The sequence below is a fragment of the Mustela erminea genome, chromosome 4, assembly GCF_009829155.1.
Source record: "Mustela erminea isolate mMusErm1 chromosome 4, mMusErm1.Pri, whole genome shotgun sequence".
NCBI classification, from domain to species: Eukaryota; Metazoa; Chordata; class Mammalia; order Carnivora; family Mustelidae; genus Mustela; species Mustela erminea.
This window is the reverse complement of record NC_045617.1, coordinates 115,215,456-115,239,886: the sequence shown is the minus strand read 5'-3', so window position 1 is coordinate 115,239,886 and position 24,431 is coordinate 115,215,456. Positions and strand designations below refer to the sequence as shown.

General features: G+C 38.5%; 1 protein-coding gene across 2 annotated transcripts in view; it reads right to left on the bottom strand.

Annotated features, from left to right (window-relative positions):
- Positions 1–24,431, bottom strand: part of CD109 (CD109 molecule) — a 130,116-nt gene that overhangs the window by 5,391 nt on the left and 100,294 nt on the right. For both annotated transcript variants that reach the window (XM_032340479.1, XM_032340478.1), the window contains exons 24-31: positions 18,254–18,335; positions 15,724–15,952; positions 12,138–12,303; positions 10,174–10,364; positions 9,554–9,709; positions 8,217–8,282; positions 4,683–4,825; positions 611–758 (exon numbers count right to left, since the gene is read on the bottom strand). In XM_032340479.1, the coding sequence (XP_032196370.1) occupies positions 611–758; positions 4,683–4,825; positions 8,217–8,282; positions 9,554–9,709; positions 10,174–10,364; positions 12,138–12,303; positions 15,724–15,952; positions 18,254–18,335 (1,181 nt within the window). The remainder of the gene's footprint in view (positions 1–610; positions 759–4,682; positions 4,826–8,216; positions 8,283–9,553; positions 9,710–10,173; positions 10,365–12,137; positions 12,304–15,723; positions 15,953–18,253; positions 18,336–24,431) is intronic.

Genomic DNA, 24,431 nt, shown 5'->3' with positions numbered 1-24,431 from the left:
GCTCCCCCTGCGTGCGCACTCTTTCTCTCTCTCAAATAAATTAAATTTTTTAAAAAATATATAATTATGGGGTGCCTGGGTGGGTCAGTGGGTTAAAGCCTCTGCCTTCAGCTCAGGTCACGAGCCCAGAGTCCTGGGATGGAGCCCCACATGGGGCTCTCTGCTCAGCAGGGAGCCTGCTTCCCTTCCTCTCTCTCTCTGCCTGCTTCTCTGCCTACTTGTCGTCTCTGTCAAGTAAATTAATAAAAAATTTAAAAAAGATAATTTTAGCAATTCCCTAAGGCAGAGGGTCCTCAAACTGCGACCTGGACTGAATTTTTGAAAATACAATGTGACAAGTTTCTATAGAGTTTACATCTGGCAAGAAATAATAATTTAGTTGTCAAGACTTTCATCAGGCTCATCATTAACAGTATTCTCTTTATGTTGATTTTATAGTGATGTCTTTTTAGTGGGGATAAATACACAATTGCCACGTTAGGATCATTCGGGAACACAAAAAGCTGAAATAAAGACAAAGGAAATAGGTCTAGCATAAGGCAGTCTTTCCAAGACAATAAATGGCACCTTGTCACCAGTCACCTACATGAAACTTAGTTTTACTACTTACAGAATCTAAATATAGGTTGACTTTTCCATGATCATGTTCCACTTTCCTCACAGTCTCGCTCAGAGGAATTGCGTCCGAAGGCACGGTGAAACCACTGAGCAGGTTCACTTCCATCAGGGCCATGCCGCTTCTAGCTGGGCCCAAAAACCTACAGTAAAGAGGAAAGGATGGAAGGGAAAAACCCTTTAGGAAAAACCTCAAGCTGTTGGCAAACTCTCATCGCATAAATAATAAAACTGCCAAGTGTTATTCCAAATACTTGGGGTTTAGTTAAGGTAAAAAATCTCTATAGAAAATTATTATAAAACCGGTAATCCTTTCCTTACAGGTAGGTATGAAATTCTTATACTTTTCAACCATATGAGGAATAATAATTTAGCAATGCATTCACATGATGCGAAATGCCTTCAGAGTGTCAGCCTTGTGCCCACAGAGTTGTAACAAGTACAACCTGGACGCCCTCTCAGTGGGCAATGATGTCTTCTCGGGGTGATTCCAAACTGAATCGCATTTTTCATTTTCTCAGAAGTTGACAGCTCTGAGCTTTCCAGCTGAAAGCCAGGACCCAAAAAAGAAACTGAAAACCTGACCACTTAAAGCAGGAGACGACCGCCAAGTCTTTACCAATCTTCTCATCTGGTTTTAGAAAAAGAAGACCAGTAGGGAGGGTCCTTCCCTTTGTTCTCCAAAATGTACTCGGAGCCCATTGTGTGTTTTCTTTGGCCACCTGGCGAGAATGCCAAGCCTTGGAAAATTCTGTGTCACCACCTTGTTCTCTCACCCTGTTGTACACAACATGAGCATCAAAGGATCTGGGCGCCAACGGGCGTTTTGTCTCCTTTAAAATAAACGGTTTTCTGCAATGAATAGGTGGCAAGAGCTTTCTGCTTGGAGCAGTTGAGAACCCAGTGTGGTTATAGAAAGGAGTCTGCCTACAGTGTGAAAGGACCGCAGCTCTGTTAGGTGAGTTCCTGTTGTCCCTGCAGACGGCAAAAGCAAGAAGGGCTGGTAGAGAATCTTGCTTCTGAGAGCAGCAAAGCGAACCAAGGGCTGCCAAACCCGTCTGATTGAAAAGCCACACAGCACAAGGGCCGACGACAGCTGGCTCAGCAATCACAAACAAGGGAAACCATCTGCAGAGTGATGCACTTGGCCAAGAGAGGTGTCGTTGAAAACCAAGTGCCTTGCAGTTAGAGGTGTTTTTGTCAGAGCAAACATTGAAGCAAACTTTAAGCCAGTCGGCTTAAATACAATGACTTTCTCGGACAGCATCAAAAGCGCCTCTGCTGACCTGGTCTTTCTGTCAGCCCCGGGGAGAATTTGTTAAATGTCTACACCACACACAGAAAACCTCCTCTAAATTGATTAAGGGCTTGGACCCTATGGATGGGAATAAAGCACCTAAAATATCGTTTTTCTTTTTCCACTAAAAATTTTCACTAAAAATGTTAATTGTATTCATATCAGATTTTTCTCAGAAGACTAGTAGAGCATCCAAATCCTTTTTACCAACTGCTACTCTCACATGAAAACAGTTCCCTTCTCTAGTTTCTCTCCCCCCAAAAAAGGAAAAAAGATATATATATCTTCTATCAGAATCTGTCACCCATCTGATTCCTGATGATAGGTTAAGAGTTGGAATCCCACATCCTTTCATGAGCCCTCGTAAGTAATGAGGCCCCAACCTGATAGGAATTTTGATTTCACCTAATTTTCCTCATCTGTTTCTTCAATTGACCTCCCTAAGAGGTAAAATCCCTCTCACAGTTCCAAAGACCTTTTTCTTTGCCCATTTCAAAACCAGAATTTTATACTGATTTAGAAGATTTATTTTTATTAGTTTCTCTCTGTCTCCCCTCCAAACAGTAAGCTCCATAAAGACGGGGCCTCTGTCTTTTTTAGATCACTGTTATATTCCAACATCTGACACTGTGCTTGGTACAGAATGGAGACTCAACAGATATTGAATGAATGAATGAGTGAATGACAAAAGCAGAGATAATAATGCCACCTACTTTATAGAGTTAGTGTAACAATTAAATGAGATGCATGTGAAAGTGATTGATATGATGCCTGGCATGTAAGTTTGTGATAAATACAGCTTATTATTACTTGGAATAATAAAAACTTGATGCTGTTATTCTGGAAAACAACCCAATCATAAGCTTCATAAAGAAGAGTGGGAGTCCTACTTTCTTCTCAGCTGAAAAGGAGGCCACTTTGAAGGAATGCTGCTCTCCCCCTGCTGTGGGTCCGAAATGCCCAGGAAGGGAATGAATGGGACAAACACAGGTGACATTTTATATCAAAATCATGAACATGCAGGCCCAAAGGTAGTAGAGATGTTAGTAGTAATGGAGGACAGTGGATTCATGCCATGCCTAAAAAGGTTGGCCCCCTGGAGAAACACCCAGCGATGACCTTGAAGAACATCTGGCCACTCAGGACCACATCAATGGCTCCCAGCCCAAGAACAAGCCAAGTTCAACCAGAACACCAGCGGGTACTTAAGAAGAGCAGACAGTGCTCCTCAATAGCAGTGTATCCTCATAGTAACTCCCAACTTCACAGCAAATCATGTAGAGGTAAGAGGCCAGACCGACAAGGAAAAAATTGTAAAGTCTCCTGGCTCAAGAACCTGTTACAGGAGTTGCTCTGTTGCGCCCCACCCCTTTTTCCTTTTGACTTAACAAGATCCTCAGATATTTTGGATACAGACTAAATTTAAGAATTAAATTTAAGAATTCTTAAGTTGAAGAATTAAATTTTATTTAATTTCTTAAAATTAACTTCTTAAATTAAATGTAAGAATTCTTAAGTTGAAGAATTAAATTTTATTTAATTTTTTTAATTAAAATTAATTTCTTAAATTAAATTTAAGAATTCTTAAATTTAGGAATTAATAAGAATAAACCTTATTAAGTACTCCCAGAAGCTAAACGTGCCTATTTATCTAAGGTGAACACCTTCTAAACTAGAATATTCTCACTGTGTCTAAAACTCTATTCTCGGGGTGCCTGGGTGGCTCAGTGGGTTAAAGCCTCTACCTTCGGCTCAAGTCACGATCCCAGGGTCCTGGGATCGAGCCCCACATCGGGCTCTCTGCTCAGCGGGGAGCCTGCTTCCTCCTCTCTCTCTGCCTGCCTCTCTGCCTACTTGTGATCTCTGTCTTCAAAAAAATAAATGAAATCTTTAAAAATTCTATTCTCTTCATTAAACTTGCATGTTCTTATAAAGTCTTGGTTTAAAAGCATAACACTAAAGGTTGAATATAAACTTGGAATAATTACTTAACAGAAAATTACTAACCAAGTAATAATGAACTTTAGAGTATTAAACATGATTGGTTAATTTGAAGTTTTCATATATTAAGACCTACATTTTATTAAAATTTTCTATTCAGTTATTATAAATATAAAAAACTTGTAAATTATTTTGAACACATTGAGAAGTACTTAAACTTAATTAAGCAGTATTTCTAGTTTATAATCTGAAGTACATTAAATAACTGAAATCTTTGTTAAATGTAACTCTTTATATAAGTATTTTTAAGATTTTACTTATTTATTTGACAGAGAGACAGAGCGAGCACAAGTAGGGGGAGCAGCAGGCAGAGGGAGAAGCAGGCTCCCCACTGAGCAGGGAGCCCAAGATGAGACTTGATCCCGGGACTCTGGGATTGTGACCCAAGGCAAAGGCAGAAGTTTAACAAACAGAGCCACCCAGGTGCCCCTGTAACTCCTTATATCTATATAGTTAGATAACTACATACATATAATTTCCAAATCTGGGATGTAGATGGCCCAGTCAGTTAAGTGTCTGACTCTTGATTTTGGCTCAGGTCATGATCTCAGTGTCACAAGATCAAGCCCTGCCTCAGGCTCCAAATTGGAGCATGCCAATTGGAGCATGGAGCCTGCCTAGGGTTCTCTCTCTCAGTCTCCCACGGCCCTTTGCCCCCCCCCCACAACCCATCACATGTGCTCTCTCTCTCTCCCTCTCTTAAATTAATTAATTAATCTTCAAATCTATTTAAAAGAAAGAGAGAGAAAGGACTTAAAGCAATACCAACCTTGTGCACACATTCAAATTCAAGTGATTAGTATCATCTTTATTGTCTTTTACAGCAACGTCTAAATCAAAAGCTTCTTGGTCTTGAATAGATCTCCGTCTTCTTGGGGAACCCGAATCTTTCACATTGTAAATAACATTAAACTGTAAACAATAAATTAGCATAAATAATAAGCTAGTCATAAATTATTAGCAATAAATTGCTATCACCATATATTCTAAATATTAGGCACTGATTTTCTTTGGGATAAACACAACTAGATTTGTAATCTTCAACCAAGAAAAAAACTAGTTTTACTAGTAAAAAAGTATCATTATTAACAAAAATTATAAAAGCTTATAAGCAATAATTTTTAAAATTGAGAAAATTTTTATGTAATACTCCAGAGCAGGTATAGACCTTCATGATACTCATAGGTATTTTTTTTTTCAAAGAATGTAAAACATTCCCTTTAGGAAAAAAATGAAACTACTGCCTATTTCTTTCTTGAGACCATCCACTAATTTCTAAGCTCTGCTGCCCAAGTGATGTCGTTTTTCATAAACCGGAATCTTAGAAACTCATTTCAAGCCCTGGTTGAACAGAAACTTGTTCAACTGCTCAGTGTTCTTTTGGTTGTACAATACTTTCAAAACATGATAAAATAAATGACGGATTTTAAGACAACTGGGTCTTTTTCAGCTAATTCTCTGTGCCTACCACTAGTGAAAGGTACTATGGGGACACTGGGCAAGTGTGAGGAGAAGTTTTTTGTTGTTTTTTTGTTCTTTTGTTTTTTTTCCCCAAAGGGTTCCTAAGATCAAAAGCTTGGAATTTACTCAAAATTTCCTACACTTGCCTCATACCAAGCTGAATTGGAATCTATTTCTTCTTCCTTTTTTGATACCAAGTTTCATAAACTTTACTGTTGCTATTTAATGTGTTTTCTTTTTTCTTTTTTTTTAAGATTTTATTTATTTATTTGTCAGAGGAAGAGAGAGCACAACGAGGGGTAGTGGCAGGCAGAGGCAGAGGGAGAAGCAGACTCCTCACCTAGTAAGGAATCCAATGTGGGACTTGATCCAAGGACCCCGAGATCACGACCCGAACCAAAGGCAGTTACCCAACCAACTGAGCCACCCAGGCATCCCATAATGTTGTATTTTCTTATACTTAAATCACACACACACACACACACACACACACACACACACACACACACCAGAACTAAGCATCCAGTACCCTCTGTAGATTTTCACACTCTAAAAAATCTTCTTTCTGGGGTGCCTGGGTGGCTCATTCACTTAAGGGTCTGTCTCTTGATTTTGGCTCAGGTCATGATCTCAGGGCCAGGGGATCAAGACCTGATTTGGGCTCTGTGCTCAGTGTGGGGTCTGCCTATCCCACTCCCTCTGCTCCTCCCTGCCCCCAACACACTCTATTTCTAAAATAAATAAATAAAAACTTTTTAAAAAATAAATAAAAAACTTTTAAAAAGATGGGAGTTCCCAACAACTCACATTAATCCTATCTAAAGAATTTAATATTAACTTCAAAAAGCATATAATACTCAAAATCTTCTTTCTAAGCCTTCATCTTTCAAACCTAAGAGTTCCAACTTTTTATTCTTCTATACCTAGCTTGTATAATCCCTTCGTCCCATGATCATTCTGGTTGTCTCCAACTCTTTCTTAAACTACAATTAAAATTTTAGAATATTCTTGGAGGAGGTGAAGAATAGTTTCACGTAACTGGAGAGATGGTCTCTGCTATTTCCATCATCCCCTTTGCAGTGGCATGCAATCGTCCTTTACAGACCAATGTCATCAGGAAACAAACAGGAACTACTAGATTTTGTCCTCTGGGTCATAATTAATACTTATCTCTAATGAAGCATTGGGCTTAACGTTTGACCCACGAAAAGCCCAACTGCTCATTCAGCGAACTCTCAGACGTCTTGCAGTTTATTTCCAACAGCTTAGTATTTCAGTACTTAATATGGGGTTAACATTTACTGCAAACCTCAGAGATTTCTTTCCTTTCTTTATCTAGAGCACTTAACAAAAATATCAACTAAAAGAATCTCAGTACCCATTCTGAGGTGTCCAACTTGTTAGCAATTTTCTCCATCCTAACAAGTGCCTATCGGTCCCTCCTTTTCGTTTTCTGGAAAAGGTTCGTTTGGAGTCTTCTCCAAAATGCCAAAAGCCTTCGTTTGGAGTCTTCTCCAAAAGCCTTCTGACCAGTACGTACCACATTTACACTGTGTCCTTCAAAGCTCAAGTAAAACTCACTTGGCTTCAGTAATTTATCTACATTTGGTTTAATCGAGAATAAATTCCAACCAATTAGTGATATAAGTATGTGTGATTTTTCAGTTGTATCTAAACTATCCTGTGTATTTATTTTTGGATTTGCTGTTTGCTTTGAAAGACAGCTTGAGAGTGAGAATTTTCATGTGGCCTTTGTTAGTAAAGACAAATAGAAATTATTCACTCTTCTTTTTCTATTCTTTTTGTTGAATACTGTTCCTTTCAACTGTGATAATTTTTCCTTGATTTTTAAAAAACGTTTACTACCATGTTTTGAATATTATACAAAATAATCTTAGAATTACTTGAAAGTTTTGAAATGATACCTGACCATCTATCTGCAATACTTAGCAAGTATACTTATTCTTTTAACTATAACAGTTGTACTGGTTTCTGGAAAAGTACTTTTTCCGTATAACAGCCTTTTTTTTTTTAACTTTCTCGATAAATCTTTCAGGGTTTGTTTGGTTTGTATATTCTAACCAAGCACGTAAAGATTTTTGGTCCTATAACATATGATTTTTGTTTGCAATAAGATTATGTCAAGTCCTTATAATTTCCAGTGTATTAAATATAATAACTATTCCATTCAGGATTTTACATACTACCTCCATTTTATTCTAATGCTATTGCACAATTAAAAGTAAGTTTATTTGGATTTTTCTTATACCAACGCATTGGATATATCATGCTCTAATTGTTTTATTTACTATTATGTAAGACTTTATTTTTTAATTTAAATTCAATTAGCCAACACTTACATAAGAATTTACATTAAAGGGACACATTTCCTATCTTCAAATCTATTCCTTATAATACCATGTTGACCTTTATATTGTTAAATGAGTATTAAGAAGTTATGGGCAAAAAGTATTGTATTATCAAGTCTTAGTAGAAACTCTACCAGCATTACAATTTCTGAGCTGTATTTTCACAAAAAGATGGGCGTTCCCAACAACTCACATGATCATATCAAAAGAATTTAATTCTAACTTCAAAGAGCATATAATACACAAGGAATATTTTTCCAAGATTATCAATCCATTGGTTGCTGTCCACTGACTAGTAGTGACATCTCTAATATTTTTTATTAAAGAGAGTGATTTATCTTACCTAAGTCACAGATAGAGATCCTTAAGAATTTTATGCATTATCTGTTACAGATTTAGCAGTACCCCAAATGAAAGAACTGTTCTAACATTTAGAATTATTGAACTAAACAAAAATGAAAATCGTTACATACCTGACAAATAGCAAATCCAACACCACTTGCGGAAATATTAACAGCAATTGGCTGAGCCACAGCAAGCTGAATGAAGATGGGAGGAAAAGTGAATAAGACTAATCTTCCATACCTCCGTCTTTCTAGCAAGCACAGGATATCAGTGTCACCCCTCGCTAGGAGTGTAAGCCATCTGTGAAAAGCTCTAAGAATTCACACAGCTTCCCATGTCAAAAGCCAACCAGGTAAGAGAGGTGAAGGCAGAGGAAGGGCCCACTCTCCACACACCCCCACCTCTGCCTTTGAGAGAGGAGATAGGGCTGCCCTCCTAGAGGTGCAGAAGTGAGAGAGACAAGAAACAAAAGTCTTGGGGCGCCTGGGTGGCTCAGTGGGTTAAGCCTCTGCCTTCGGCTCAGGTCATGATCTCAGGGTCCTGGGATTGAGCCTCACATCGGGCTCTCTGCTCAGCAGGGAGCTTGCTTCCCCCTTCCTCTGCCTGCCTCTCTGCCTACTTATGATTTCTGTCAAATAAACAAATAAAATCTTTAAAAAAAAAAAAAGGAAAAGAAAAGAAAAGAAAAAGAAACAAAAGTCCTCTCACTCCTCCATCTCCCTTAGTGCCTAATCCGACTGATCTGTTGGCCTTCCTATGAACACAGAGGCACATGATCAGGGACTAGGAGTCACACTACTCCTTTTCTTTTGCCACCAGTGCTCTTCCTCGGTTTCCAGCCCTGAAATTATCACTTTCATCCATTACTTTCAGCTTCCCACAAGGTTAACCCCAGGAATAAAGTGGGTGTATGATAAGTCTTTATTCCATTTTAAAGTAAGAATTTGGTCCTGATTCTATCAGTTCCCCTAAGAGGCCATGTGGTACAGCTGGAAAGAACACAGTCTGAAACACAGGTTCATATCCTAGCCCTGCTATTTCTCCCAAATAATCTTGAGCAAGTTACTTAACCTTCCTCAGCCTCAGTTTTATCAAGTGCATGGTAGAGATGAAATATTTTCTTAGTGTTGGTTTGAGAAGCAAATGCAATAGTACATGTGAAGAAATCTGGCACACTGCCTGCAGAGCACAGGAACTCAGCAGGTGTTCACTCCTTTCCCAATATGATAGAGCCCGTATTTTCTCCTTTTCCAAATCTTTCCAAAGTTCCCATCCCCCGCTCTCCCCTCTTCCCCAGCTCAGCAAATTCAACCAAAGGAGGGCACTCCTTCCTCCCAGTCTCTTTACAGGGTTCTAGGAACAAGCTTCTGTTGAAGTTAACAGAATGGAAATAAATAATAAAACGACATTCCAGCATAAGGAATCACCTGCACATAATTGTAAATAACCACCCCCTTGTCCACACCTCTGATGTCTGGAGGAGAAAGTGGTTCTGTGTGTCAATCCGAAACTTTACAGGACTTGGTGAACTGGGCCCCGTCACAGTCACTTGGATGTTGGTCCTGTCTGTGTTCATTAGGGCTGCAAATTCAGATAGGGCCTTCAAGGCTACAACGGTGTCCTATTGAGGAAAGAAAAACATGTGTGCATACAAGCATATATCAGTGTCACTGAAGAGTCTTTAAAGTGGGTAATTAGGAGACCTGCTATGTAGTCATCCACCCTCCTTGGGAGTGGAGTTCTCCTTTATTCATTTCTGAAGGTCCCAGACATACAGTACAGGAGAGGCTCGGAAAGTATCTGCTGACTGACACTGAGTATCTGCTCCATCAGTTACCACGCACGAAAGATGGCCTGGATACATGGGGAACTAATTTTTCCCACATACGTAGCACAGATGATGTTTACATCCGTGATGAGAAAAAGATGAAAATTAGTAACTTAGACCTTTGACTTACAGTACAAAATTTTTAAATTGCCAATTTTATGAAGTCATGAAGAAAGCAACCACCTACTTCCTTTAAAAAATTACATTTATATTCAAACTATATTTAGTTTAAAAAACGAAAAACTATCATCACTCACCTGGGTAGATGCAAAACCTCCCAAGCTATTTCTTTGGCTGCTGAGCCACCTCATAATTGGGATTCCCTCAGACACCTGAGACTGCAGGAAGTGTGAGAGCAGCGCATAGGCCGCAACCTCGATATCCAAGGAACGTGGCTGCCAGGATTCAGAAAGTTTAGGCTCTGATGATACCCAGAATTGCATGCCTCCTGTAAGAAACAAATGGTAATAGTCTGACCAATGGAGCAAAAATTTTATTTTATACCATTAAATATTCCTACACTGGTCCAAGTCCTACTTTACAACATATATATATATTTCCAAATATGAATATATTTATGCCATGCAAATATATGTGTATTCACAAACACAGACACATATGTAAACAGGTACTTATAGGTCAGTTTCTAAACTAATGCAACTTATAAATTTTCATCCATTTCCTTGTATTCGAGGATATTTTGATGAAAATAATTTCCCAAGGGAAATTCCACATGTTTGGCTCAAAACTAAACAGCTATAAATAAAAGAAAAACACACTATACTCCAGAAGATAATGTACATAACTTTTCCGACCAGGCCATCCTAAAAATATTTTAGGACACATTAGAAAGAATCCCGTTCTGGGAATCTGCCATTAACCAGCTCTAATGTTCCCAGAAAACTCTCCTTTTTTTCATTATCTGAAATTTGGTGTTATAAGTTCAAAAATCCAAGCCCCGAAGGAAAAAAGAAAAAATGAAGGACCCTGGCCAACTCAACAATCTTCCTAGAGATATTCCTGTTACCCTCAGAGGAACATCTTACTGGGCGTCCCCACTCCCCGCTCAAATAATATTCTTTAGATGATCACACTCAGGTGGAATAATAACTACCACTTAAACAAGCAGAGAAGAAATATCAAGACCTACAGTCTCCAGGTAACAATCTAGTGCCCAGCACTGCAAAAGGCAGTAAAGATAATAAGAATGCAATCTAAATTACTGCTAACAATAATGCAATGTTTTTACAGTCTTAAAAAAATCTCTAAGCACTTTCAACATTTATCCTTTCTTGAATTAACAAGGCTTCAAATCGGTGGACATTACTTATTTCTGCCCACTCGTCCCCATCTCTGTCTGTCTACCCTTGTTTCTCTCACACGTGTGTGCACACGTGCACACAGACACACAGACACACACACACACACACACACACACACACACACACCTGGATCCCAACCATAGAGGTCCTCTGGGAAGTAGCAACACCTGCACTTTTTTTCTTGTTGTAGCCCATTTAAAAAAAAAAAAATTAGGGCGCCTGGGTGGCTCAGTGGGTTAAGCCGCTGCCTTCGGCTCAGGTCATGATCTCAGGGTCCTGGGATCGAGTCCCGCATCGGGCTCTCTGCTCAGTACTTATAGGTCACTCTCTGCCTGCCTCTCTGTCTCTCTACCTGCCTCTCCGTCTACTTGTGATCTCTCTCTGTCAAATAAATAAATAAAATCTTTAAAAAAAAAAAAAAAGTCATCCAACTCACTAACAGCATTTTTCAGCATTTGCATTTCTATTAAATAGCATTTTAGTTCAAATTTTGAACATTTGCTAGTTGTTATTCCCATTTTATAGTAAGGAAAACTTAAGCTCAGAAAAGCAAGTAGCACTAGAATTTGAACCCACGTCTCTCTACAACTTTTTGTCCTAATGACCACTCAAGGCCACCAAACCAGAAATGGTATCAAAGAGCTCAAAAGGTAACTGACACAGGGCACAACATATCTAAAACAAGGAAACACACAAGCCCTGAAATTCTCTAGAAAACACAGGGAGAGCAGAAGCAGCCATGTCAGACTCATCTGATCTCATCTGCATTTCATTTATCATCCCATTCAGAAGAGGTAAATGTTAGCAACTTCCTATCTGGCTTACAAAACTTTCTCACATACTTTGTATATTTCATAATGCATAGCAGTCTAACAATCTCAAACAACCCCATGCAATACCTTCTTGTTCTGCTCTCCAAGTCAGCATATTCAAAGCTTCCTTGGCTTTAGGGCTCCCCACGGATGACAGTGCATAAGTTATAAGAGCTAAAGTATAATTGTCTGAAATTCCTCTATTAAATTCAGACTCCAAAAAGTTGATAGACTCTTGCACATCAATATTAGGCTTGAAAAGAAAAACATATGTTTTACTATACAAAGTAACCCATTACCACACATTTTTTAAACAAAAAGTATTTCCAAACATTCATTCAAAAAATAATTTCAGTGTGTGTTTAAGTGTCTGACTTTGTCCTGGGCCATGGGAATCAAGGATGATCACTGACATTTAAAGATTTGCTATTCATTTTGAAAATAATACTGCATTTGAAAGAAAAATGAAGGAATCATACCTATTTATAATTGCACCAAAAAGAAGAAGATACCTAGGAATAAACTTAACCAAAGAGATGAAAGACATGTACTCTGAAAACTATAAAACACTGATGAAGAAAACACAAAGAAGTGGAAAGACATTCCATGCTCACATGGAGTAAAAGAACAAATAATGTTAAAATGTCCCCGCTACCCAAAGCAATCTATATATTTAGTACAATCCCCATCAAAAGTACAATCCCTACCAACAGCATTTTTCACAGAGCTAGAACAAACAATCTGAAGATTTGTATGGAACCACAAAAGACCCCAAATAGCCAAAGCAATCTTGAAAAACAAAAGCAAATCTGGAGGCATCACAAGTCCAGGCTTCAAGTTATATTACAAAACTGTAGTAATCAAAACAGTATGGTACTGGGGGCGCCTGGGTGGCTCAGTGGGTTGAAGCCTCTGCCTTCAGCTCAAGTCACAATCTCAAGTCCTGGGATCGAGCCCCGCATGGGACTCTCTGCTCAGCAGGAAGGCTGCTTCCTCCTCTCTCTCTGCCTGCTTGTGATCTCTCTCTCTCTGTCAAATAAATAAATAAAATCTTAAAAAAAAAAAACAACAACAGTATGGTACTGGTACAAAAATAGACACCTAGATCAACAGAAGAGAATACAAATCCCAGAAATAAACCAGCAATAACAATATGGTCAATTAATCTCCCCAAAGCAGTAAAGAATATCCAATGAGAAAAAGACAGTCTCTTTGACAAATGCTGTTGGGAAAACTGGACAACCACATGCAAAAGAATGAAAGTGTACCATACACAAAAATAAATTCAAAATTTATTAAAGACCTAAATGTGAGACCAGAAACCATAAAAATCCTAGAAGAGAACAAAGGCAGTAATCTCTTTGACCTCGGCCGTAGCAACTTCTTTCTACATATGTTTCCTGAGGCAAGTGAAACAAAAGCAAAAATAAACTACTGGTGCTACATCAAAATAAAAAGCTTCCACACACCAAAGAAACAATCAACAAAACTAAAAGGCAGTCTACAGAATGGGAGAAGATATTTGCAAACAACATACCTGATAAAGAATTAGTATCCAAAATATATAAAGAACGGATTCAAATCCACACCCAAAACCCAGATAACCCCATTAAAAATGGGCAGAAGAGGGGCACCTGGCTGGCTTGGTCATGGAACATGCACTCCTGATCTCAGGATTGTGAGTTCAAGTCCCATCCTAGGTGAAGAGATTACTTAAAAATAAAAAGGCTTTAAGAAAAAAAAGTGGAGGAGGGTGCCTGGATGGCTTGGTTGGTTGAGCATCCAGCTCTTGATCTCTGCGCATGTCATGATCTTTGGGTCTTGGGATCAAGTCTGTACTTGGGCCTGTGCTCAGCAGGGAGTCTGCTTCTTTCCCTCTCCCTCTGTCCATTCCTCTGCTCACATGTTCTCTCCCTCATATAAATTTTTTTTTAAATGGGCAGAAGACGTGAATAGACTTTGTTCCAAAGAAGACATACAGATGGCCAACAAACATGAACTAAATATCACTGATTATCAAGGAAAAACAGATCAAAACTACAATGAGTTATCACCTCACACCTGTCAAAACAGGTAAAGTCAACAACACAAGAAACAACAGGTGTGGGCGAGGATATGGAGAAAGAGGAACTCTCACACACCGTCGGTGAAAATGCAAACTGATACAGTCATGGAAAACAGTATGCAGGTTCCTCAGAATATTAAAAACAGACCTACCGTATAATCCAGCAATTGCACTAAGAATACAAAAGTACTAATTTAAAAGAATACGTGCACCTCGATGTTTATAGCAGCACTGTCTACAACAGCCAAGATATGAAAGCAGCCCAAGTGTCCATCGACTGATGAAGGGATAAAGAAGATATGTGCGTGTGTGTCTGTGTGTGTGCACGTGCATGCGTGTACACAATGGAATATTACTCAGCCATAAAATAAAATGGAATCTTTCCATTTACAGTGACATGAATGAAGCCAGAAAGTGTTACACTAAGTGAAGCAAGTCAGTCAGAGAAAGACAAATACCATATGATTTCACTCATATGTGGAATCTAAGAAATAAAACAAATGAACGAAGAAGAAAAAAAGAGAGAGGCAAACCATTAGCAGACTCTTAAGTGTAGAGAACAAACTGATGGTCACCGGAGGGGAGGTGGGCAGGAGGATGGGTGAAGCAGGTGATGGGATTAAGGACTGCACTTGTCATGATGAGCACAGGGTGATGTATGGAAGTGTGGAATCACTATGTTGTATACCCGAAACTAATATCACACTGTATGTTAACTACCTGGGATTTAAACAAAAAGAAAGAAAAGATTTTAAAAGGAAAGATTTAAAAACAAAGAAAAAACACTGCTTTTCGGTTTTTATGAGTAAATAGGCACCATTTCCTAGAAGGAATAAGAAATAAAAAGTAGAACATTTGCCAGTGCTTCTACCACTGAATATCATGAACTCGGAGGCGAGCACAAAGTATAGTTTGAGAAAAATATTATTCATATCTGATCTCATGTGTTGAACCTCTAAGCTTAAGGGAAAGTTTATCTTCCACGTGTCTAGGACTGGACTAGGGAAACAGTAGGAGCTTACTATGAAGAATGGCTGTTTTTGATCATGTGAAATGTTGTTGCCATTAAAGCAGTAAAGGCATCAATCACTGAGACAGTTCTGAAGCAAAAATAAGTTCATTAGCATAACTTCCCATGCATACTCATTCCCATCCAGAATCCATGCCCCTTTAACATGATTTTTAGAGTGTGGGTATACTTTTGTACTAAATTAGCAGACACTGTCATCGCTCCGTGATATTTTAGAAATTAAAAAAATATTCTTCAAAACCTAAATGTGCTAGGATATGTTCCCAAATTCTGAAGGATTTTCTGTCCCCTAAGAAACTAATCTTTCCAATGATAAATACATATTGATTTCTCTTACCAATGGCAAGTATGCCATTTATACAAGAAAGCATTCTTAGTTATTCTGAAAGAGCAGGTTCATATTTTCATTCTCAGATTTTAGAATATGGCAACAAAGGAAAAGCAAAAAGGTACCCAAACTCAGACTTCAAATGTGATGTAAAATTGCAGAACTCTTTTGGTTTCCAGACACATTCTTGACTTATCAAGACGTAACTTGCTTGTGATTTCCCATCCATCATTTATTAAAGATTAAGTACCTGATACTTTTTATATCCCAGGAGAGAAGTCACAATATAAGCTGTAAGCGTTACTGGACTTTTATTGCCACCTTGAAGCTCACTGTGGATCACTCTTCCCGGCTCCCAAAATTCACCATTGGATTTCTGACGTCCTTTGAGCCACGTATATGTTCTGTGTAACACATTCTGATCAATATCTATGTAAGGATCAGCTTCAAGGAAACATCTTAAAACAAAAGCTGACAACCTAGGTGAAAAAAGGAGAAAAACTGCATAAAATACACTTTATAAAGTCCTCTAAATAACACTGAGCAAGAAAACACCAACAGTAACATTTCTCCCCAACCAAAAGACTCACAAAAGGATAATCATGGAAGAAGGAATAAAGGGATAAAAGGCAACAAGGAGGCAACATAAACATCTCAGCCGAGCTGGTAGACATGGTTCCCACTTGAGGATGGCCAAGAAATTCCAGGTCAACTTCTAAAATATCAGATTTGGAAAGGAATTTAGAAGTCATCTAATTCATGCGCCTCCCCCCTCACTATTTTATAAGTTGAGAATTCAACACTCCAAAAGAATTAAATTGTCCAAGGTTATCATTTTTGGAGTGTTCTAGCTATTTACCAAGGAAGATCCCATTACACACTTGTCTTAGCCCTAAAGCCATAGATGAAGTACATATAGTTCACAGTCAAACTGTAGCACTCTTAACTAGAAAAAACGGATAATTTCTCTCCGGCAGGACAGGAGTCAGAAAATTACAGCTTGCAGACCAAATCCGTTTTGGTCAAATCTTGTCCTTGTGCCAAATCCAGCCTAGTGTCTGTTTACACGTGTGTCCCTTCCACTACCCTCCACCTGAGAATAGTTTGGGAAGGGAAAGGGAAGAGAGAAAGGAAGGAAGGAAGGAAGGAAGGAAGGAAGGAAGGAAAATAAAGGAAGGAAAGGAGAGAAAGGAAGAAGAAGAAAAAGGAAAGGAAAGGGAGGGGAGGGGGGGAGATAAGAAAGACAGACAGACGGGCAGGGAGGGGAATTAGCATGCAACAGAGACTCTATGTGGCCTGCAATGCCTAACATATTTACTGTCAGACCTTTACAGAAAACGTTAGGCAATACCTGCTACAGAACAATAAATATTTAGGTGAAAAGATCATCAAGCAATAAAACACTGAAACCTTTCTATTTATGGATCTATATCCTGACACAGGCCAAAAGAGAATTTGAAGTGAAGCCAATATGTCTCATTCTATGAACTGTTGAGGTGTGATAGATATTACTAGTATTCAGTAACAGCTGATCCTCTTTTACTTTGAGTATGCAGAGAAGTTCACTTTTCCACCCTTTTGAAGTTAAGGACGGCCATGTGACCTGCTCTGACAATGATTCAGTGAGGAGAAATGCTGCACCCAGGCTGAAGCTCCTAATTACTGGTGAGGGGTCCTCCAGCTTTCTCTACCCAGACTCGCAGAAGCCCAGAGCGTCCTGGGAAATGGTGTCTGCTGAGGAAGAACTACAGCGCCCCCTGCTGACCAATAGTGGACTTGCAGCATGAGCGAGAAAGAAGCTCTTGTTAAACTACTGAGATTAGGGGGTTGTTACCACCACGTGCCTTGTCCAACCTGACTGCTACAGTTAGTTAATCTTCTGGGTGAAATGAAGAACTGACAATAGTGCAAGGAGAGAAAATAATCATCCAAAATCAGCGGCACAGAAATTCCATTCTGGAGGAAATCTGGTTGCTTATTACTTAATTCCGTCACAGTTTTTCACCAAAAATAACCTTAAAGAAACCTATGTTGACTGTGTTAATACAAAATTTGTATTGATCATGTATAACTAAGAAAAAAACTACGTCGGGGTGCCTGGATGGTTCACTGAGTTAAATGTCCATGCACACTGGGCGTGGAGCCTGCTTAAGATTCACTCTCCTCCCTCTCCCTCTGCCCCTCCACCCCTGCACTCGTGCTCTCTCTAAAAAAAAAAAAAAAAAAAAATTAAATTAAATAAACAACACACACACAAAACTATGTCATAATCACTCAGTATTTCTAACCAATTTTTCTTGTCAACTGCACCATCATCATAAAGTATTTTTTATTACTTTTCCCACAAAAAAAGGATTTATAGCTTATCTTTTCTAAATAAAAACATTTTACTTGTTAGTGTTTTAAAACCATATTTAAAAAGGAAAATCTCCCTTAAAGACAGGCTATAGGAAAAGCAACCTATGAGCCCATATACATAGGGACACATCTGTCAGTTTCATGGCCATTTTGCCTGAATAAGAGCCCACTCGTGAAAGATTTGTTCTATTAGTAAAAAACACATACCAAGTGGGGGTCCTTGGGTGGTTCAGTTGCATAAATGTCTGATTCTTGGTTTCAGCTCAGGTCATGATCTCAGAGTCTTGAGATCAAGTCCTGAGTCAGACTCCAAGCTTAGCGAGAAGTCTGCTAAAGTTTCACTCTCTTTCCCCTTGTGCCCTTCCCCGGACTCACTGGCACTCTCTCACTCAAATAAATAAATAAATCTTAAACACACTTACCAAGTGCTCCCAGAAGGGTCATCATTCCCAAAAGCACTGAAAGAGCCATCTTCCCTCTGATAGAGAAGTTCTCTCTGGTAACCTGTAAGACAAAAAGGGCACAGATGATCGATGTCATCACAACTTGAAATGAATGGAAGTTTCTAATCATGACTTCATATTACAAAAACATAAACAAAAAATGGGAAAGAAGATATCAAATCAGCAACTGATACTGAATATTTTCTATATTAAGTGCTGTGAGAGAGTAAAACTATCAAGACTTTTCAAGCAGAATGTGTAAAATAAGAACTGTGATAGCTCCAACTAAATTCAGAAAAATACCAAAACAGAGACAACAATTCTAGCCACTTAAAAGGAAGCAAACTGGTCTCTTGATTTTGGCTCAGGTCATGATCTCAGGGTTGTAAGAGCAAGTTAAGATTCTCTCTCCTGGGGCGCCTGGGTGGCTCAGTGGGTTAAGCTTCTGCCTTCGGCTCAGGTCATGATCTCAGGGTCCTGGGATCAAGCCCCGAGTTGGGTTCTCTGCTCAGCGGGGAGCCTGCTTCACCACCACCGCACCCCCCGCCCCGGCCTGCCTGTCTGCTTACTTCTGATCTCTGTCAAGTAAATAAATAAAATCTTAAAAAAAAAAAAAAATTATCTCTCCCTGCAGCAGCTCTTTCTACCCATGGGTCCTATCATTGTGCTTTAATAAAATTACCTTTTTGCACCACACACACACAAAAAAGGTGGGGGGGTGCCTGGGTGGCTCAATCAGTTAAGCATCTGCCTTCTGCTCAGGCCATGATCTTAGGGTCCTGGGATCAAGTCTTCCTGCTCAGCAGGGAGTCTGCTTCTCCCTCTGACCCTCCACACTGCTCGTGCTTGTGTGTTCTCTCTCTCTCTATCTCTCTCTCTGTCCCTCTCACAAAAATAAATAAATATATCTTTAAAAAAAAAAAAAGATTCTCAGTCCCTATGTCCCTCCCCCAACTCATGCTCTAAATAAATAATAAATAAATAAATAAATAAATAATTTAAAAGTAAGCAAACTAAAGGCCAAGTTTTATTTAACTTTGTAGGGTTGACTACAATAGTTTCCATGCTTAATCATCTAAAATTGTTTGCTACCTAAGAAAAATACTATCTAGAGTATCAAAATCAAAGTTTTGGGCTAAAATAAAAAGTAAAAATACTTTCTATTTTCAGGCCAGCAACAGAATGGGAAAATTGTTAAATAATCTAAGACAACAGCTTTAAAATATCTTGGCAATGGCCAACTGAAGTAAACCAAAGAACCAACCTGTCTGCCCACCACATCAATTCCAAATTCTCAAAAAAAAAAAGAGAAGAAGCCAGCAATGGTAATGAAGTCTCACCTTAGAAGTAAATTGAGAAGGGGGTTAAGGCTCATATAGTGACTTTAATAAAAGCAGATGTTTCATATTTGCAAATAAATGGCTGCAAATAAGGTAGGTGTTTCATATTTGCAAAGCAATGGACGTAGGTCTCAAAGACCAATGACTGAGATCACAACAAGATTCACCAAACAACCCACAACAAACTAAGCTGCTAAAAATGAAATTGAAATATCAATAATTAATCATTAGAAAGCAGGCAGAAGAAAAAGTGAAAAGTTTTTCCAACACAAGGCATTATCAATGATTCTCTGGTAACCAAGAAGTCTTCCTGAAAATTACAAGATTCTAGTATAGGCAGGTGACATCACACAGTATGAACTTTGCAGCATGGTCACATAAAGCCTGGCAACCATAAGCATTTACAAAATGTTGAATTCAATCTCTAGTAAACTCTAGGAACAAAAAAAGTTTTACTCTATGAATACCACATTTTAGAAGCATCAATAACTATAAGTAATTAATTCATATTTAACTAACAAAACATGAGCACTGATGGTTTAAAATTACAGTTGATCTGCTCTTGCCACGTCCCAAACTTTCCTCCTTAAGCCCTTCCCCAGAAACTTCAGATCTAATTAAAGCTACAATAAGACAAAGCATGTAAAAAACAAGACACTGTGTCATGGTGATCTTTAAGACCTACAGGAAAAGAAATATAAAAAAAGAAAGAAAGAAAGAAAGATAAACAACATTTAGGTGATGTCAGAATTCTGCTTTAATTTAAAGAATGGGGTTATAATCTTGATATTTAAAATTGAAATATTATGGTACAATAATTAAATATCAAATCTTGATCCAACACTTATTGTATGTCAGGAACTGTTCAAAGCCCTTTCACATGTATGAACCCAGGTAATTCTCACAACTCTAGGATGTAAAGGCTGTTTAGAGATAACATCTTCATAGATGAGGACACTGGAACTCACAACACACCAAGTGCAAGGTCATGCAGTTGGGAGGTATTGAAGCCAGAAACTAGTCAACTTCCGTAACCAGACATAGACAAGGTCTAGGTCTCCAAAGCTGCTGTTTCCTGCTAACTCACAGAGCTCCTTCAGTTAATGTATGAAAAGTCCTCAGCACAGAGCACAGCACTTTTTACATGGCAAGCCCTCAGTAAAAAGAGGTATCACTCCATACCACAGGCATGGGAAAAGGCTTTCTAACTCCCAATTTTTAAGAAAATATGTAATAAATAGGACCAAAAAAAATTATTTTAAACTTTTCCATGGCAAAACACAGGATGATGAATTAGAAGAAAATATGTGCCACACACAGATAAATGGCTAATGTCCCTAATATTAACATATAAATTATATATATTTATATATTACTACTACATGGCTATACATATACTTATATAAAGTACCTTTTAAGTTTAGAGAAAAAGAGTAAAATCCTATAAGAAAGAAAATGGACAAACGACAAGAAACATTTCACAAATGAAACCAAGGGAGATGGACTTCAATATATGGAAAAATGTTCAACTTCATAATAAGTGCAATGCAAATTAAAACTACACTGAGATACCATTTCTCACCCATCCTGTTAGCAAAGATTCACGTCTGACCACCCATTCTGTTGGGAAGGCTGTAAGAACACCAATACCTTGTTCGATGCTAGAGGGAACTCAGAACAGTACAAGTGCTGTGTAAGGGAGTGTCTATGTCTTTTGACCCAATAATCCAACTTCAAGGATTCTACCCTGAAGATATATCTCTAACAATATATTTAAAAAAAATGTATGCAGAAGATGATAAGATTATGCACTGCAGCATTATTTGTAATTGCAAAAGTACTGGAAGTACCTAAATGCCCCCAGATTGGAAACTATTTGAGTAAACTGTGGTGCATAAACAAGTGGAGACTATGCAAGTGTGAAAAAAATGAGGATGTCCCTCTAAACTTATACAGCATGATTTCCTGCATGCACTTTTAAGTGAAAAAGGCAGTCTAAAATAGTATGTATGGTATACTACCATTTGTGTAAGAAAAAGAGGAAATAAGAAAATATATATGCATATGTTAATTTCTGCACAGAGAGAGAGAGGGAAAAAAACTAGAAATTAATGAAGTTACCCACAAAGGGTTGGGAGAAGGGGTACAGAAGGGAGAGATAACCCTTCACAGAACAGCGTAAGTTGGTTATTCACAAAAAGAGTAAGTTGGTCTTTGGGAAGCGTATTAATGTTCTACATATTCAAAAAAGAAAACAAACAAGAATAGAAAAAAATGATAGGCATTACTAAGACTAGATCATTTCAACATGTTTTAGTTTTCATAAACCTTGAAAAAAAAAAACCAGTATATAATCTCTTCCTTTTTCAGAGGCCGTCAGGGTTCACGGAGAAGCAGAAAAACTTTCTAGTGTTTACAAAGGAAATTAGCGAAAGAGTCCAAGACATTCTCCTTCAGTTTCCGGTTCAGGACTAAATCCACCAGATAGAATTTAACTGTGAACTCAATCTGACAGAAAAGGGGAAGAGAGAGAGGGGTGGAGAGGACAGGAAAGGAGAGAAGAAAGAAGGAAAGAAAGCTTTCAGGACCCCCCCATCACTACAGGAAATGTCTCTGTGAGAAGGACGACCAGCTTCTAAAGAGAGGACCATGTGCTTCTAAGCCCCCAAATCACGTCAACAACTGCAGTTCCAAGTATGAGTTATTGTAAAACCAGAGAGATGAGCTCATGCAGATGAGATCACTGCTTATGGAAATTACCCCTCAGGTGGCTGACCTCCAACAGTCCCCATTAATATCAACTAACACCATTCCTCTACCAGGGGCAGCCAGCCCAGAGGAGGGGGAGGACTCAGACAATCTCCAGTTGTGGAGTGCATTTCTTGAGCTGGTTTAGATGAAACAGAGACTCCAAACCTCCAGCTCTGCTCCCATGGCAAAACAAAGGAGAGAATCAGGACATAGAGAAAGGAATTTATATGAGTCTCCCAGTAGGAATATCCTGTGAGACAGCCTTCCTCACCTAAATCAGCCATGCATCAGCAGCATCAGCTGCTTCTCCTGCAACTCAACCACTCCACAAGCAGTAAAAGACACCGTTGACTCGTGACGTTTACGGTTAACACAATTCAACATTCAAGTGTAGTCACCTCAGCTGGAAATTTTCATAATAGGTGGAAAAGGTATTAAGATGCTTTCCTCCAAAAGTTTATGAGGAAATAAGAGTATTGCCCGAAGATCATAGTTTCGTGAATAGCTCTTGAGTTAGAAAGCAATAGTATAATAGGAATTAACAGACACTTCTGAAAATTAAAATACAGAAGCCGTCAAGAGACTGTTGGGATAATGACCCATGAACTGTTGTTTATAAAAGGCAAAAAAAGCTACACATTTCCTGGGTCATGAATTTTCTTTGGAGTAGCCATGAATGTAAAATATTTACTATTTATCATAATAAAGATGAAAATACTGTCAACAGGGGCGCCTGGGTGGCTCAGTGGGTTAAAGCCTCTGCCTTCAGCTCAGGTCATGATCCCAGGGTCCTGGGATCGAGCCTCACATCAGGCTCTCTGCTTGGCAGGAAGCCAGCTACCTCCTCCCTCTCTTCCTGCTTTTGATCTCTGTTTGTGAAATAAATATATAAAATCTTATATAATATATATAGTATGATATATAAAAAAAGAAAATACTATTGATAGAAAGACTAGAAAGACATAGAAAAAAACCCTGAACATAATTTGATTTGGTTTACCTCAAGTGTAAAAATTACATATAAGTAAAAGAAGTAAAATCAGCTCCTTGTGACTCCATCACTCACTTTCTCTGATAAAAAGCTGATAAAAATAGTTTCTGTACTAAAAGAAAAGTAATCATTATCAATGTCCTTTCTCTGTATGATCTGGAATACGGAGATCGAGAACTTACTTCCCCAGGTTTTTTAGTTTTTCAGTAATTTCACTATTGCTTCTAGCCATTCTTGTGACTCCCAGAGCAGCATCAGAATTTTGACACCTAGGGGCACCTGGGTGGCTTAGTCAGTTAAGCACCTGCCTTTGTCTCAGGTCCTGATCTCAGGGTCCTCGGACTGAGTCCTGTGTTAGGCTTGCTGCTCAGCATGGGAGTCTGCTTCTCCTTCTCCCTCTACCACCACCCCACATACTCTCTCTGGTTCACTCTCCAAATAAATTTTTAAAAATCTTTAAAAAAAAAAAAAATTCTGAAACTTATTTTTCCTGTTTTTCTTTTTTTTTTTTTTAGATTTTATTTATTTATTTATTTATTTGACAGACAGAGATCACAAGTAGGCAGAGAGGCAGGCAGAGAGAGAGGAGGGGGAGTGGGCTCCCTGCTGAGCAGAGAGCCCAATGCAGGGCTTGATCCCAGAAATCTGAGATCATGACCTGAGCCAAAGGCAGAGGCTTAACCCACTGAGCCACCCAGGCACCCCTCCTGTTTTTATTTCAACAGAAAATAAATATAATGTGTTTTCAACGAGGTTCGGTCTGAGTCTCACTTCAAAAATGGAGCCACAGGTTCCATTTTTAAATATTCATGGAAAACAAGGGGTTTAAATCTCTAATTAACAGCATTTCCAGTCCTTATCAAAAACAGTTTTCATTTTACAGGTTTTCTTTTTGACAGCAAGAGAGACTTCGTTCAATGATGAAGCTGTTGTTTTGACCAAAAAAACAATGGGTTAGGTTACAGGGCTCCTGGGCCAAGCATGATTTAAGTAAAACAATGCGCTGTTCATAAATGACATTTAAATAATATAATCATGACTCATGCCAAAGCCACTTTAATTTCTTAAAAAGTAA